Source organism: Callorhinchus milii, unplaced genomic scaffold (genome assembly GCF_018977255.1).
Source record: "Callorhinchus milii isolate IMCB2004 unplaced genomic scaffold, IMCB_Cmil_1.0 Scaffold5, whole genome shotgun sequence".
NCBI lineage: Eukaryota > Metazoa > Chordata > Chondrichthyes > Chimaeriformes > Callorhinchidae > Callorhinchus > Callorhinchus milii.
In genome coordinates, this window is record NW_024704746.1 from 69526 (window position 1) to 84533 (window position 15008).

The 15008-nt window shown below is 40.9% G+C and overlaps 1 protein-coding gene across 1 annotated transcript in view; it reads left to right on the forward strand.

The window, feature by feature from the left end:
- The window catches only part of faf1 (Fas (TNFRSF6) associated factor 1), a 113884-nt gene that overhangs the window by 44413 nt on the left and 54463 nt on the right, over positions 1-15008 (forward strand). Inside the window, exon 8 of the mRNA XM_042334861.1 lies at positions 4074-4160. Coding sequence (XP_042190795.1) covers positions 4074-4160 — 87 coding nt within the window. The remainder of the gene's footprint in view (positions 1-4073; positions 4161-15008) is intronic.

Here is a 15008-nt window from a genome sequence, read left to right on the forward strand (position 1 = left end):
AGTAAAGAAATGGGGAGGAAATCCAAAGTTCTTCATGCACTTTATGGTGATTTATCCAGAGCAATTCAATCAAACAATTTAATGTAATCAAACAATTCAAAGCTAACAATTTAATGCATTAATGCCTTGGGACATCCTCCCAATGTGAAAGGTGTTATATAAATGCAATTTCTTGTTTATTATTCTGTTTGACCCAAGCAGAGGCCGAATATAAATTTAACTTGAAGACTTGATTTGATTTTATATTGAAAGTAGTTTCTGATTGAGCAAAAGGTCTGTATGTGGAACCCTGTTTTATAACACCAACAAACTTGCAATTATATAGTGCCCTTGACATGCAAGTATCTTGAAGAGCTAAACCTGGTTTGCTTAAATATCTTCCTATTCTCATGAAAGGTGCTATATAAAATGTAAGGATTATTTATTACAGTGATTGAATTGAACCTTTCTGATGCCCAGGGGTTCACCGTCAACCAACAGCAGCCTCAGAGTGAACTGGAGAGAGCAGATATGCAGCTGCCAGCTGTGCTGGTTTCTTGCCATTGACACTTTATTTACTGACAGGATTTATATCTTCAGGGATATATATCTACATCTGTCTTGGCATTAAAAATAAGTTTTAGCTTCACTGATAGGTAACTGCTATTATATTGCAGAGATCAAGTGTCCCAGCAAATGCCTTAAATGGAGAATAGAATCCATCTGTATAAATGCACCCTGCATTGAGACTACAACAACAACAACATTACATTTGTAGAGCGCCTTTCACGTCGGGAGGACTTCATCTGAACCAAGTTAGCTGATCAGAAATAGACCTGGGAAGTGTTCTGAGCAACAGGTTCCTGGTATTTTCTGAGAGGCAGGGACAGTTACGCCATGCACTTAAATCCTTCTGTGTACTAAATTGAGAATGTTCTCTGTTCTGTGCAGTTTTTCTCCTACTCAGAATCACTCACGATTTGGCTGAGCGGTGCCTCATATATGCATAGAATTTCATTTCAATGGGATGTCTTGGCTATTTAGGGTGTTCTTTCTTTCTATCATAGGTCCTCATTAGAAATCAGAAAAGCTTCCAAGCTTAAGACTTAATTAATTGGAAACTATTTTCCATTGATAATAAATAAAAATAATCCTTGCATTTGATAAGGCGCTTTTCATATCTTCTAGTTATCTCAAAGTGCTTCACAGAATATACTGTAAAGTGAATTGACTGTATATATGTGAGCGAAACGCTGCAGCCAATTGCACACAGCAGCGTCCCACAAACAGTTGTGGATTGAGTGACCAAATTATTTGTTGAAGGATTATTATCCTCAGAAAAGTAATCCGTCACTCGACTAACAATCAGGTTCCTACTTCCTACTGATAAACAGAGGTGTGTCGAGTAAGGAAACTTGTCTAACATTTCGCCCTGATGGGAATTGAACCCAGGTCTCTCGCTTGCGAAGTGAGTGCTCTAACCACTAAGCTACAGGATAGTAATCCCTCAGAGTAATTTGTTCCAGCTCTCCTTATGTATTTACAGTGTTCACGGCCTATTATCTACTTAACAAAACAACAAAAAAATTACATTTGTATAGTGCCTTTCACATCAGGGGGACGTCCCAAGGCGCTGGACAGACAGAGTTTAGGACCCGAGGTCGGGGAGGGTGAAGGGCAGTGGGGAAGCAGGGAGATCGAAGGCACAGTCGAAGAGGAGGGTCTTGAAGAGGGCAAGGGAGGAGGAGAGACGGAGGGACTGCGGGATGGAATTCCAGAGGATGGAGGCAGAGTGGCAGAAGGCTCGCCCGCCGATAGTGGGGTGAGTGAAGTGGGGGACTTGAAGCAGGCCGGAGCCCTCTGAGCGGAGGGAGTGAGCAGGATGGTAGAGGTTTAGGAGGTCACAGAGTTACGGGGGAACAAGACCGTGGAGGGCTTTGAAGGTGAGGACCAGGATCTTGAACTGAACAGGATCTTGAAATTCCCATCACACAGGATCTGGTCGCGGAGCTTAGTGCAGGAGAGAACACAGGCTGCAGAGTTCTGAATGATCTGCAACCTGGAGGGAGGAGTTGGTGAGGCCGACAAGCAATGAGTTTGCATAGTCGACCCTCGATGTAATGAAAGCATGTGTGATGTATGAGCATATACTTAAGTGTTCACATGGCAGTTCTTGCAACCGATTATTTGGGAAATTCAGTTGATGAACACTCAATAGTATCCAGTTTCATGTAGTGGGCCAGAAAAATCTAGTTGCTTGATAAAAGGTTGTCTATCTTGGATTTATCTTGTTTTTCAGAAGCTTTATTTTTGTTCCATTGCTTTGAGATTTTAAACTTCAAACTTTTTAATATTGCTTGTACATATTAGAGCTTTCTGTGTATATTTGCTTTCATTCTGGATCAATCCTAGTTTGTTTGTTGTCATAAAGGTCAGAGTAAGTGGGGTACTTAAGTACGAGCTTTGTTTATCTCGGCGATACAGTGCATGGTGTTGATATTGTACTTGCAACTGGACAATGTCCAAAACCTGGAGTGTTCCATGTGGATGTGACTTTTCTCCTGGCACCAATCTGGATCATGCTGTCATAATGTCCCAGGTAAAGAAGAAAATTGAGCATAGATGCTCTCAGGCTCAATCAAACAGGAAGCAACACTGCCTGGGACCATTTGGGTTCATCTGTATCTTTGTCTGGTGATAAAACTTCAGCTTCATGGTTCCATGGCATCTTTGGAATCAGAGCAATGATAGAGACTGATTCACAGCTAATGTGAGCCGTGGCAGGCCCCACGTTTCTTCATATCTGATCATCATTCTGGTGGCTCAAGTGGCCTGATATTAACATTCTTGCTTATTCTTGCCTCATAGAAATAAAACTGGGAGTTGGGATTAATCCAAAGTCCTTTGTGATCAAAGCCCTGCTTAATCTTATTATTAAGAGGGACTTTTTTTACATAAAGTTGGAGCAACATGAACAGCCAGATAGAAAACAACAGCAGCATGCTGAATGCCCGACCGACAATGGTGGGGCAGGAAGTGAAGGGGGACCTGAAGCAGCCAGTGTCTGCCAAGCGGAGGGAGCGCAGTGGCTGACATGGGGTTATGAGGTCGGAGAGGTGGGGGGATGGGGAGAAAGATTTTGGAGGCCCTTGAAGGTCCAAACAAGGGTTTTGTGCTGAATTCTCTGTGGAATGGGGAGCCAGTGAAGCCGGGCAAGAACAGGAATGAAAGGTTCCCGGAGGCTGGTGTGGGAGAGGACACCAGCTGCAGAGTTCTGAATAATCTGCATCTTGTGGAGGGAAGAGTTGGTAAATCCAGCGAGCAGGCAGTTGGTGTAGTCAACCCGGCACGTAATGAAAGTGTGGAAATACAGGCACATTGGGATGTCAATCAATGGAAGTATAATGATTGCTTTTTTGGTACATCCAGCCTCATACCATTCTAGAAATTTAAAACATTGTGAAACCTTTCTGGCTTCCAGTGGATTAAGGTGATTCTTTACTTCTGAATTTTAAAGCTTGGTGTCTATCCGTCAAAAACTGGGTTAGTTGTGAAAAGTATCATTCTTGGAAATGTTGCATAGCATCTTCATCGCAATTTTAAAGTGGGAAAATGTTCAAGTATGTTTCCTTGTCTGTTACTGGGGTTTTCATAGATTTTAATACGATTGGATAACCCAGCTGGTGATGGCATACAGATTGGCTGCTACTTTTAGGTGATGCTAATTCCGAGACTATTTAGTGTGATGCTTTTCTGCAACTGCTTTGGATCTTTCTATTCTTGGGTGTTCTTAGATTATAGGATATGAAGGGACTTAATTATTCTGAAGTATGTGTAGGAAACAGGAAAATGGAAACTGGAAGAGGCCATGCAGCCTATTTCACCAGATTATTAGATCTTACCAGATCCCAATGCTCTGCCCTTTTTGCGTTGTTCTGCCATTTGGCAGGTTACCAGTTCAATGTGAATTTGTAGCAGGTGTACCTGCATTTGGACTGCTGCTCTAAAGTGACCCAAACTAGTGCAATGTACTTAGGTAAATGAAATTCATTTGCTTACATTAATTTCTGTTCTAATTTTTTTTTGCTTCTTAGGTAAAGCGTAACATATTTGATCTTACAAACATCCCGGTCCGTCACCAGGTATGGGAAGGCTGGCCTGCGTCTTTCGAGGATGATTCTGTGAGTACAGCTGATTTTCAGAGAATCTGTACCATGCTTCATTCTTTAGCATTGTGTAATGAAGAGGCCTTGGGCATTTCTTTCAGCAGATGTTCTTTTATGTACCATTGCCGCTTTTGTTTGTGTGTGGCTTGATATATTTTCATTTCTGCATTATTTTCATATCGGCATTGTAACCATTAGCCAAACATCCTTTCATAATTGAAGAGAAACGTAGGGCACAAGAGCTTACTTTTCAGATTTGACAGCAGTTGAGATCAGTCAGCTGTATAAACATTTCAAGATCTTTTAGTATCTGCATACATAAAGGCTTTTGCTTGAAATAACGTAGCCACCCATTCAATACATTCTCCAACTTCTTGTGAATTGCTTTAACTTTTTAACATCAGTTGGAATGAAAACAGTGCATTGAAGCTGCGAATCTTGTTAGCTTAATCACTTTGTCGATCAGCGATCTGCTTGTTTGATTTTATACAGAAATATTTCAGTTATGGGGAAATGATTATAAGGCTCTAAATCTACTGGCAAAGTGCTACTTTCTTATTTCCAGATTATTGATGTCAGTTTTTTTCTCCAGTGGATCAAACCAAACCATGTGTTTTATTTAGTTTTATTTATTTATTTAGTTATTTAGTTTTATTTAGTTTCCGTAGAACTGAATCTAACATTTTATTTCAAAGTTTCCTTTTTAATTCAATTACCCCGAGTCATGCTACTGTATGAATCAAAGTGAATCCACATTTTTCATTTTCACAACAGAAACACTTTTGTACCTGGCTCCATCAGCAGCTTGTCTTTTCTAGACTCTAGAAGATCCAGCAAAAACGGATTATAAGACTCGAAAAGATGTCTGCCAATGCAACCATTAGAGATTCAATGTCTTAGCTCCCAATCTTGATCCACCAGGCTTTTATGAATGAACTCTTATCTTGGATAGCTAGTTCAGGGAAAACTAAGGAAAGGTAGTTTCTTCTAAAGAGTTGCCTCTAAAAATGCTATAGGGCTGTCATGACATTGAGAGTAACTAAAATCATCTGGTTTCCGAGACTGTAAGGTCAGCTCTTCTGTATTTACTGCATATATGCACAGAAGCCATCTCACTTCAAGACACTGGCAGACTATCCAGTTGCTTTAAGAATGGCGTATTTCCAGTTGTCACAGTCAACAATGTAGTCTTGGCCTCTATTTGGCTATTTTGTTTAGCATCTGAGACCCAAAACACTATTTTCACTGTACTTCTTGTTCACCTCAAGCTCAACAAATAACTGAATTTGCTGTAATTGTATTCATATATTTTCTTGAATTACTTTGAAATGCACAGCGCGCAGGATATGATGTTAGTGCTTCTCTGATAACCTGGAATTCGGACATTTTTTGTACACAAAAAGCCAGCTGGGTTTCTGTGGGTAAATGTTGTTCACATGAGCAAACCCCAGTTATAATAAAGCTTGTCATAACTGGGTTCTGCTGTTCTTTTAGGAATCTGATTCTGTTGCTAATGTCACTAAATTCTGTGTGGTTATTTTAAGAAAATTATTTGAATATGTTAGAGAAGTTTTATCTTCTGTTTCAGTGCAAATTATTATTTTATGAGCAGTGTTTTACCAAAACATTTCTCAAATGGAGCAAGATGAGTTGCAGGTTTTTCTCCACACTATTAGTTGAAATTTCCACTTACACATGGAAATCCAGAGATAGATTGTTGGAATGGAATGCGCTCTCTCTTCCTGGAGGGACGAATCCCTCTTACCTGATTCTGGAAAGTGTTAGGCACAGGATGGCAAGAGCCAAGGCTTGGGGACCCCAGAGTGTGCATTGGGGTAACTGCTGGAACCAGCAGAGCATGCCATTGATCTTGCTGTCCAGCAAACTTTCCCGCTGCTTCTCCAGTTAGGACCATCCTACCCATTAGGGTTTTGGCTTGCAGGGTTAACAGGAGTTGAGTGGGGTGACTCTCTGCCACCAGTGACTGGTCTGTTAACAGTCCTGAGATCTGAGCAGTTGTAACAAGCGATACTTGTGTTCAGGACATCAGTCGTGTGGAGTCCTGTAGCTCAGTGGATAGAGCACTCGCTTTGCAAGCGAGACACCTGAGTTCAATTCCCGTCAGAGCGAAACCTTGGGCAAGTTTCCTTACTCCACACAGAGCCTAATAATAATCCCTCCAAAACAAAAAACAATAATAAATGGGTCATTTTCAATCTACGACTGTTTGTGGGACACTGCTGTGCGCAATTGGCTGCCGCGTTCGCCCACAAATATACAGTCAATTCACTTTACAGTATATTCTGTGAAGTGCTTTGGGACGTCAAGAAGACGTGAAAAGCGCTATATCAAATGCAAGGATCATTATTAAAATGTCTCCTCTGCTAAAATGATGAAAATGCGTGCCTGTTAAAGTGTGAATTGAGAATCCAACGTGATTGAATGGTTCTGATTTGTCACAGTTAAACTGTCTCAGCATGAAAGCATTCCCCCACCAACAGAGCACTGTACCTGCTTCCCCAGTGAGGATGGACTAAAACAGAAAGAGTTATTGACAATTCATACAGTATCCCATCTCTCATTAAACTGAGAGCTGGAGCAGACAGTGTATTTTTCCTACCTAAAGGGATCAGAAAAACAATATATTAAATGAGTGTTGACTTAGATTAAGTTAACTGATGTTGCCAGATGAGCCGGGTCCATCAGGTTCAGAAGAGACTCAAGATTATACAGGAATCCAATTACAGCAAACCTATCTAGTTTCCTTGTTTGTTGAGCTTGAGGTTAACAAGAAGTGTAGTGAAAATGGTTCCCATGGTGTTCTGGGTCTCTCACTATACAACAAGGAAATTTTAAATGAATGCTTGCTAATGCAGGTTTTGAGTATTCATTTATGTATGCTGCATTCATTAACCCTTTTTCTCGCAACTGAACCCAAAGTGGCTGATGAATTTCCATAATCATCAAAGTATTATTAATATAGGTATAAAATCTTTATGCTCTCCGTGCTTTGATCAAATGCACCCACATCTTAATTTATTTGAACCTAATTTGCATTTTGCATCAGGTTCATATCTATAAAAAGTAGAACTTGTGAGCAGCAGTGAATGTCAGTTACATATCAGGCTGTTTGACAGACATCATACATCGTTATGAGCCATCTTTCCATAATTGCTGACATTTATCCAGTGTTTCACAGTATTTGCTAATGTATTAATGCAGTCAATCTTTGAGAGGCTGCATATAGCTTTTAGTCCTGGCTTTTATGGTTTCTTAAATTCATAGACCCACAGAAACTTATTCCCTTCTGGTTGCCTTAGTGACAGAGCTCAGAGATAAGCCAAGGCAGAGCCCTTTTGTGATTGCTTTCAGGTGACATTCAGTGATAGCTTGAGTAGAGTGTCCTTTTATAGTTCTTGTAATTCAGAAAATGATAACAGCTTTTGCTGCTTGAGAAGTAAGAGCTCTAGACCATTCCCTGATGGGATTTGCGTTTGCTTTTCTACTCCATGCCGGTGATAGTCTATTGAGTCATTGTGTATGAAGAGATTATGTAGCATGGCAGAGAAACCTTAACAAGGGGTCAAAATAACAATACTTACACCATTGCTACAGGCTAAAGTTTTACCCTTGGTTTTTCAGCAGTTGAAAAACGAAGCCAAGCCATGTGCACTATTAAATATTGCTCATTTATGCATATATAACCCTCTTGCATGCAACTATTTGTTAAACTTTAAAGCTCCCCTATTGCAAACAAGAAAATTCTAAAATACAGTACAGTAGTTTCCATTGTGATGCAACTAATCTTAATATCTTTATTTGCACCCATAAGATCGTTGAATACTACTATATGGGATGCCAAAAGGCAAGAAATTACCTAATCTGTTCCAAAATTTATTTAAACAGCTCAACCACGAACAAAATTTACACAGGGCTTTTAAAATGGTTCTCACCTTGCAAACCTCCTGATGTACCCTCAACTAATGCTTTGTCTCTTGGGACTAGTTTGAAGTATTGAAGTTTATTCTATTTGTATTTCCAGAATTGTGAAGTCTTTACCAAACTCGGCAGCAGAGCTCATTATTTGCTTGGAAGGAAATCCTACACTAGAATAATCTCTCTTCATCTATTAACCTTGCCCATGTTGTCCCTTTGTTCTAACAGGTACATAAAATAAAGAGTATCAAGGTTGGGTTGAGGCCAAATTCAGAAAAGCTCCAAAATATTGATTCCAGTCGAGCTGATTTTGTTCGTGTTCACGAGGTGTGGTTCTAAGACCATCCAGACACAGACTTCAACACGTTTGCCATCTTAACACTGGAGCAAAGATCAAATTGAGTAACGCATTACTAACTTTGAACTGGACACCACCTTGCATCAGACCAACACCTGTAGGTCTTTACTAGCATTGCGGCTTTGTTTTCATGCTGTAAATCAGCCTGATTTTGTTCCGAATAACAATATCGTTGAGCCAGTGCTGCCATATATTTTATTTTGGCACCAGTGGAATTCTCAGCAGTGCTCTGTTGTCTCAGTGCTACTCAGCATTGAGTCGCTCTCAAACAAAACGAATGTATATCAGTGCTAAGTCCTTGGCAATGACTGATCTTGGGAGCCTGGTAATTTGTGCCAGTGCATTTAAGCATCATAGTAACTGGGACAGACCTCCAATACCACATCAGAGACTGTAGGCCGTCTCTGACCTTGGGACCAATGATAACGGGACATTGGCCTTTCTTAGTCCGTGGAACCTTGGGACTCTGCTGGTTATGTTTGACACTGATACAGCCAGGTGGTTCACCCTCAGAGGGTAAATGTTTTAGTGGCTGTGAAACATGTGTATCTTTTCTTCCTGATCTTGCTGGATTTCCTTCATCCAGTTTCTTAACCAATCCCCCTTTCCATTACCTATTGTGAACTTTTGGAACTGCAGGTGAGAAATCTCAAACAATGAAAAGGGAAGTGAGAGTGTAGACACGCCTACATTAGAGTTTTGACTCAAATCAAGTTCATCTCATTTGTAGAGAGATCTCTGGTAATCTTGTGGTCAAACCCCATACACTGTCCTGGAGATCATTCTGAGAGTCATGTGAACTTGGACCATCCATAAAACAGGCAAACAAAGATCTGGTGAGAGCAATACTTAAAGAGTTCTTTTCCGATGTTACTTGGATCATTGAAAATTGGTGCTCGCAAAACTTGAACTGAACCAAATCAGTTAATCTATTCAAGAAGAACTTTTAATCATTTGACTGAATGTTTAAAGCATGGACCAGTTGTGCTTGATGGTAAATTAACATATAAAGATTTTGAAAAACAATTTGTGCTTCAATTTAAGTCTGTAGTATTCGCCTACCAAGTATTATGTTTCTTGCGTCTTGCAGTGAATCTAATAATTACTTCAGTGTGCAAACTGGTGATCCATCTTCTAATATTCACATTTCGAGAGAGTTTGTTACATTGAGGGACAGTATAGTATGTCCAGGAATTCTGATTGGAATAATTCTTAGCTCACGGATAAAAATCTTGACAGGGTAGAGTATAAGAAAAACACAAGGATACCAATGAGACAAGCCTGTGAGACAGTCATACGAGAAGATAGCTCTTAATTAAAGCTAGTAGGTGCAACTTTTCTCTGTCTCCTTGCAAGATTAGGTTCTTTTGGGAAAACTGCTTTGTTGCTATCTCTGGTTTCATTTTGCTGGATCAGTGCTTCATCACTGGTTGTTTGTGAGCCTTAACTGACACTTGTGACTTGTGTGCTGTCCTTGGAGATCTTCCAAGGTGCTCTTTTAGGCTAATTATTCTCAGAAAATCTATCTCCCTAAAAATGTTAGCTTGATTAATAACCGAGTGGGTGATTTTTCCACTAATACTACAAGGGAGATTTATTAATATTATTCTATCACCTTATGTTGAAATATCTGTGTTTTACTGGTACTTACTGCAACGTTTGATGATATTGATAAGTAATGCCTAGATTGGGCAGGGGGATAATTGGAGGAGATCAGGAGAATAGGGCCCGGGATCTTTAACATCTGCTTGAACAGGGAAGACCTCAATTAAACGTCTCATCAGAAGGAGGCCCCTCGACAATGCAGCACTCGCCAAACATTGTCTTCCGATTGTCAAACTAGACTAAGTTCAAAACCTCTGAGACAGAAGTGACAATGCTACCAGTCGAGCTATCCTGACACTTGGGCATTCTTCCTCATTTGAAATTTATCTGTACCTGGTAATCCCATTTATGTGAAGTAGGAAGGAAGCTCTGCACATTTTGGTGTTTTTTTCCCCATTGTCTTACTCAGGCCTTATTAATTTTGCACTTGTCCTACACAACAGTCCAGGTTAAATAACTTCCTTTTCCCCCCCTGGATTCATGCCCAAAAGGGCTTCAAAGACTTCTAGGAAGACTCCAATCATGTCTTCCTTCCCCATTGTATCTTCAAATTCCTATTTTCTTGTTTCCCCCTCCCCATGAATGTTTCTCTGAGGTGTTTATTTGTGCAAATTTTTATACGTATTTAGTTTATAGATTTGCTAATTTCTCTTATTTTAAATGCTCTTTTGATATGTACAGCCTATTATTTTCTAATATGTAAAAATTATCTTTGCTTTCTCATGTTGGTGTGGATTTTCACATTCTTTGTTCTGATTTATTTTGTAATTAACAGTGTGTTGCTGAGTTGGAATGCTTTCTTCTCATTTATTACAGGTAGTACAGGTTTCATTTTAGAGAAGTAGAAAAGCTATTTCTCCTTCCATATGCCACATTGGAATTGAGTACTTCACCTAATTTATTATTGTGCGCACTTCCAAAGGTTGGAACAAAGGCAATTGAGCAAAACAATTCTACTTTTTTTAAAAAAAACGGAATGGAAACAGTTTGGTGTTCTACACCAAGAATAGAAAATGTTAGCTATATCACATTTTTCAATAAAATGTGAAGTAATGCAAGATAGTATAACATAATAATAATAATCCTTGCATCTTCTAGTGCTTCACAGAATATACTGTAAAGTGAATTGACTGTATATTTTGTGGGCGAAACACGGCAGCCAATTGCGCACAGCAGCGTCCCACAAACAAGTCGTGGATTGAACCAGCCAATTTATTATTTTTTTCTTAAGGGATTATTATCAGGCACATGGAGTAAGGAAACTTGCCCAAAGTTTCGCCCTGCTGGAAATCGAACCCAGGTCTCTCACTCGAGAGGCGAGTGCTAAGCACTGAGCTACACGAATCAATATTTTTAACATAGTTTTAGTTAATTGCAAAAATATCTTTTTTTAAATACCAGTCCTGCCAGATGCAACACTGAACATTATGTGAGTGACATAGTGTAATTTAGTTCAACTGGAAGTATATTTAGACCAACTCTGATGAATAATTGTCACAGTTAGTTCCTGCATATTATTTTAATTTAAAATGACATGCTGAAGCCAGTCTCTGAAAGCTAACAGGTGTGAGGGAATTGCCTTCTCATGGGCCCCATGAAACTATCTCCAAGAATAAATTGTAGGAAAAGAAATGAACCTTGAATGAAGCTGTCAGCTTTAATTATCAAAGGAATACAGTGAAGAAAATCTGCTCTTATACCCTGTCCTCCACCATGGCTTTTATGACTGAGTTTCAAAGATGTGCCTAATTAAAAATATAAATGACCTTGGATATTTTATCCAGCATTTTTTCTTTTGCATTTTACATGTACACATTATATATTTAGATTATAAAATATTGTGCAAGTGGAGAAGTAAGTACATGCAATGACTAGATTATAAAATTCACATAATCATGTGGAAGTAGAGCATTGGCCTGATGGGTACATCTTACAGCCTGTGTGCTATTTACACAAGGGTTTCCAAGATAATTGCTCTGGACCTGCATGTCTGTTCTGTTATCCAGTTTGTTCCAGAATATCCTATCGAACTTCTCTTTTAATTGTGGGCACATTTTTCAAAATTGCTTTGACCAAGGTACTTTAACCTGCTACTACAGACATGGCAACAGCCTTGTCCAGGCAGATCTGGTTCTTGTTGCAGTTACTAGATCTCCCATACCAAATGAAGCATTTAACAAATGAATAATCCAGATTTGTATGACATAATCAGACACAAATACGTAATAAAACTGGTGTGTATTGTGAAAAATCATGACCCATCTTAAATATAAGTTTTGAGCTGAGACTTCTGGTCTAAATCTATTATTTAATATTCTCCAATTTTTAAATATTCCTTTGCAGTTTGTGCTATCTATTCATAAGTGAATCTGTCTTTCGAATCTTTGTGTGATGGCAGCCGATTGACTTTTACTTTTGCATCAGAGCACTCGTATGCATTCTAAATTCTGCCATGAATCAATGTATATTAACCTTATTGTCTCCATACTAAACAACCTTTTTTTATCAACCTGGAAATTTAATATGTGTTTCTTGGCTTGCTCACATAGGATTTAATTAGAATTGTGGGTTGCCATGAATTTGGAAGTAAAAAGAGCTATTCTGTTTTAACTTTATTAGCTGTTATCTCTTAGGTAAATCATGATTGGACCCTGAAGTCATGAAACATAGAAATAAACTGTTTGCTATTCAATTACTTAAGTGGCATTCTGATAAATTCCTTCAGATTTTGAAGATAACTTTGCATTTACGAACTTAATCACTTTATGCTGTTTTTCCCCCAGAATTTTATTGCATCTGTGTTCATAGGTTATGTTACAAATCAAAACTTTTCATCAGACTGTACAACTGTGTGTAATAATGATGTGTCAATCTGTTTTTGTTAAGTTTAATTATTCCCTTAGTATCCAACCTAGTTGTTTTTTAGGATTGCTGTTAAGAATCATAGAATCATGCAGCACAGAAAGAGGGCATTCGGCCCATCGTGTCTGTGCCGGCTCCGAAAAGAGATTCCAACTCAATCCCACTGGTCCGCTTTCTCTCCATAGCCCTGCAATCTTGTCCTCCTCAAATACCATCTGCTTCTTAAGTAGTGCAACAAATGGAAATGGAAGTTTGTGTGTGCTCCAACATGGTTTATTACAACCCCAAAGGTTGTGTCCTTTGAAAATGCAGTTAATTGGAACAGGAAACCAGATTTGGGGGGCATGTGAGATTGTAAAAATGTGAAATGGATTCCTTAGTATTTCTCAAGACGACTTTATTGAGGATTGTTTTGGTTGCATCAGGTAGGGTTGAGCGGCAGGAATAGAAGAAACCTGGTTGCGTGTTTTATTTGTTATTGAAAGACTTACCTTACCTTACCTTATCACTGTTTAATACAGTTATTAGTTACCAGGTCAAAACGTTCTTGACCATTGTAATATAGCTTGATACAGAAAGATTTTATGTGATATATTTTCTCATGCTCTTTTAATATTTTTCTTCAAGTCTTTGCATTTTAAATTTGTTATCGAATCTTCTTCAATAGCCATGCGTGCTAAAGCATTGCATTGTACAACAATATGGATGTTGATCTACATTTTCTTTTACTGTATTTGAATCATAATGTTTATCTTTCATGAACACAAACAAAGCTAAATGAAAGCACCTTCCATTCCCCAGTAATCAAGATGTTGGAAAATATACTAATTCATATTGGGCCATATCTGTGCATTATTTACAAGATCACAAGATTGGTTTGGATGAAGAAGGCCCTTCGGCCCATTTGATCTCGGCCCTCATGAACACCCACTGTATCAGCCCCCCATCACTGCATCAAGCTACATTTTCAATGAATCTAGTTTTCTGGCATTTACCACCTTTCCTGGCACCATTCTAACCCCTCTAAAAACAGTTGTCATCACTCCTATACTTAAAAAAAAACGTCCCTGGACCCATCCCCGCCCTCAAACGCCCACCCTATTTCCAAGGTCCTGGAATGAGTTGTTGCTTCCCAGCTTTGCTCCTTCCTCTTCCGCCACTCGCTTCACGGGCTCCCTCTTGGTGTCATCATCCGCAGACATGGGGTCAATTCCCACATGTATGCAGATGACACCCAACTCTACCTCTGCCTCCACCCTTGACTCCAGGACCATTGCTGTCCTGACAGACTGTCTGTCAGACATCAAGTCCTGGATGAGAGTGAACTTTCTTCAGTTGAACATCAACAAGACCGAGGTTCCTGATTGGCTCCCGTCAGCACCTCCTCACCTCAGGCGCTGACAGCATCACCATCTCTGGCCGCACACTCCACCTCACTAACCCAGTCCGGAACCTTGGACCCTCAACTATCCTTTCTACCCCACATCTGTGCCATGGTAACCCCCCGCCCCCCCCCCGTGTCCTGGTAACCCCCCGCCCCCCCCTGTGTCCTGGTAACCCCCCCCCCCCCGTGTACTGGTAACCCCCCCCCCCCCGTGTCCTGGTAACCCCCCCCCCCCCCCCCCCCCGTGTCCTGGTAACCCCCGCCCCCCCCTGTGTCCTGGTAACCCCCGCCCCCCGTGTCCTGGTAACCCCCGCCCCCCCCCTGTGTCCTGGTAACCCCCCGCCCCCCCCCTGTGTCCTGGTAACCCCCCCCCCCCCTGTGTCCTGGTAACCCCCCGCCCCCCCCTGTGTCCTGGTAACCCCCCGCCCCCCCCTGTGTCCTGGTAACCCCCCGCCCCCCCCTGTGTCCTGGTAACCCCCCGCCCCCCCCTGTGTCCTGGTAACCCCCGCCCCCCCCCCTGTGTCCTGGTAACCCCCGCCCCCCCTGTGTCCTGGTAACCCCCCCCCCCCTGTGTCCTGGTAACCCCCCGCCCCCCCCCTGTGTCCTGGTAACCCCCCGCCCCCCCCCTGTGTCCTGGTAACCCCACCCCCCCCCTGTGTCCTGGTAACCCCACCCCCCCCCCTGTGTCCTGGTAACCCCACCCCCCCCGTGTCCTGAC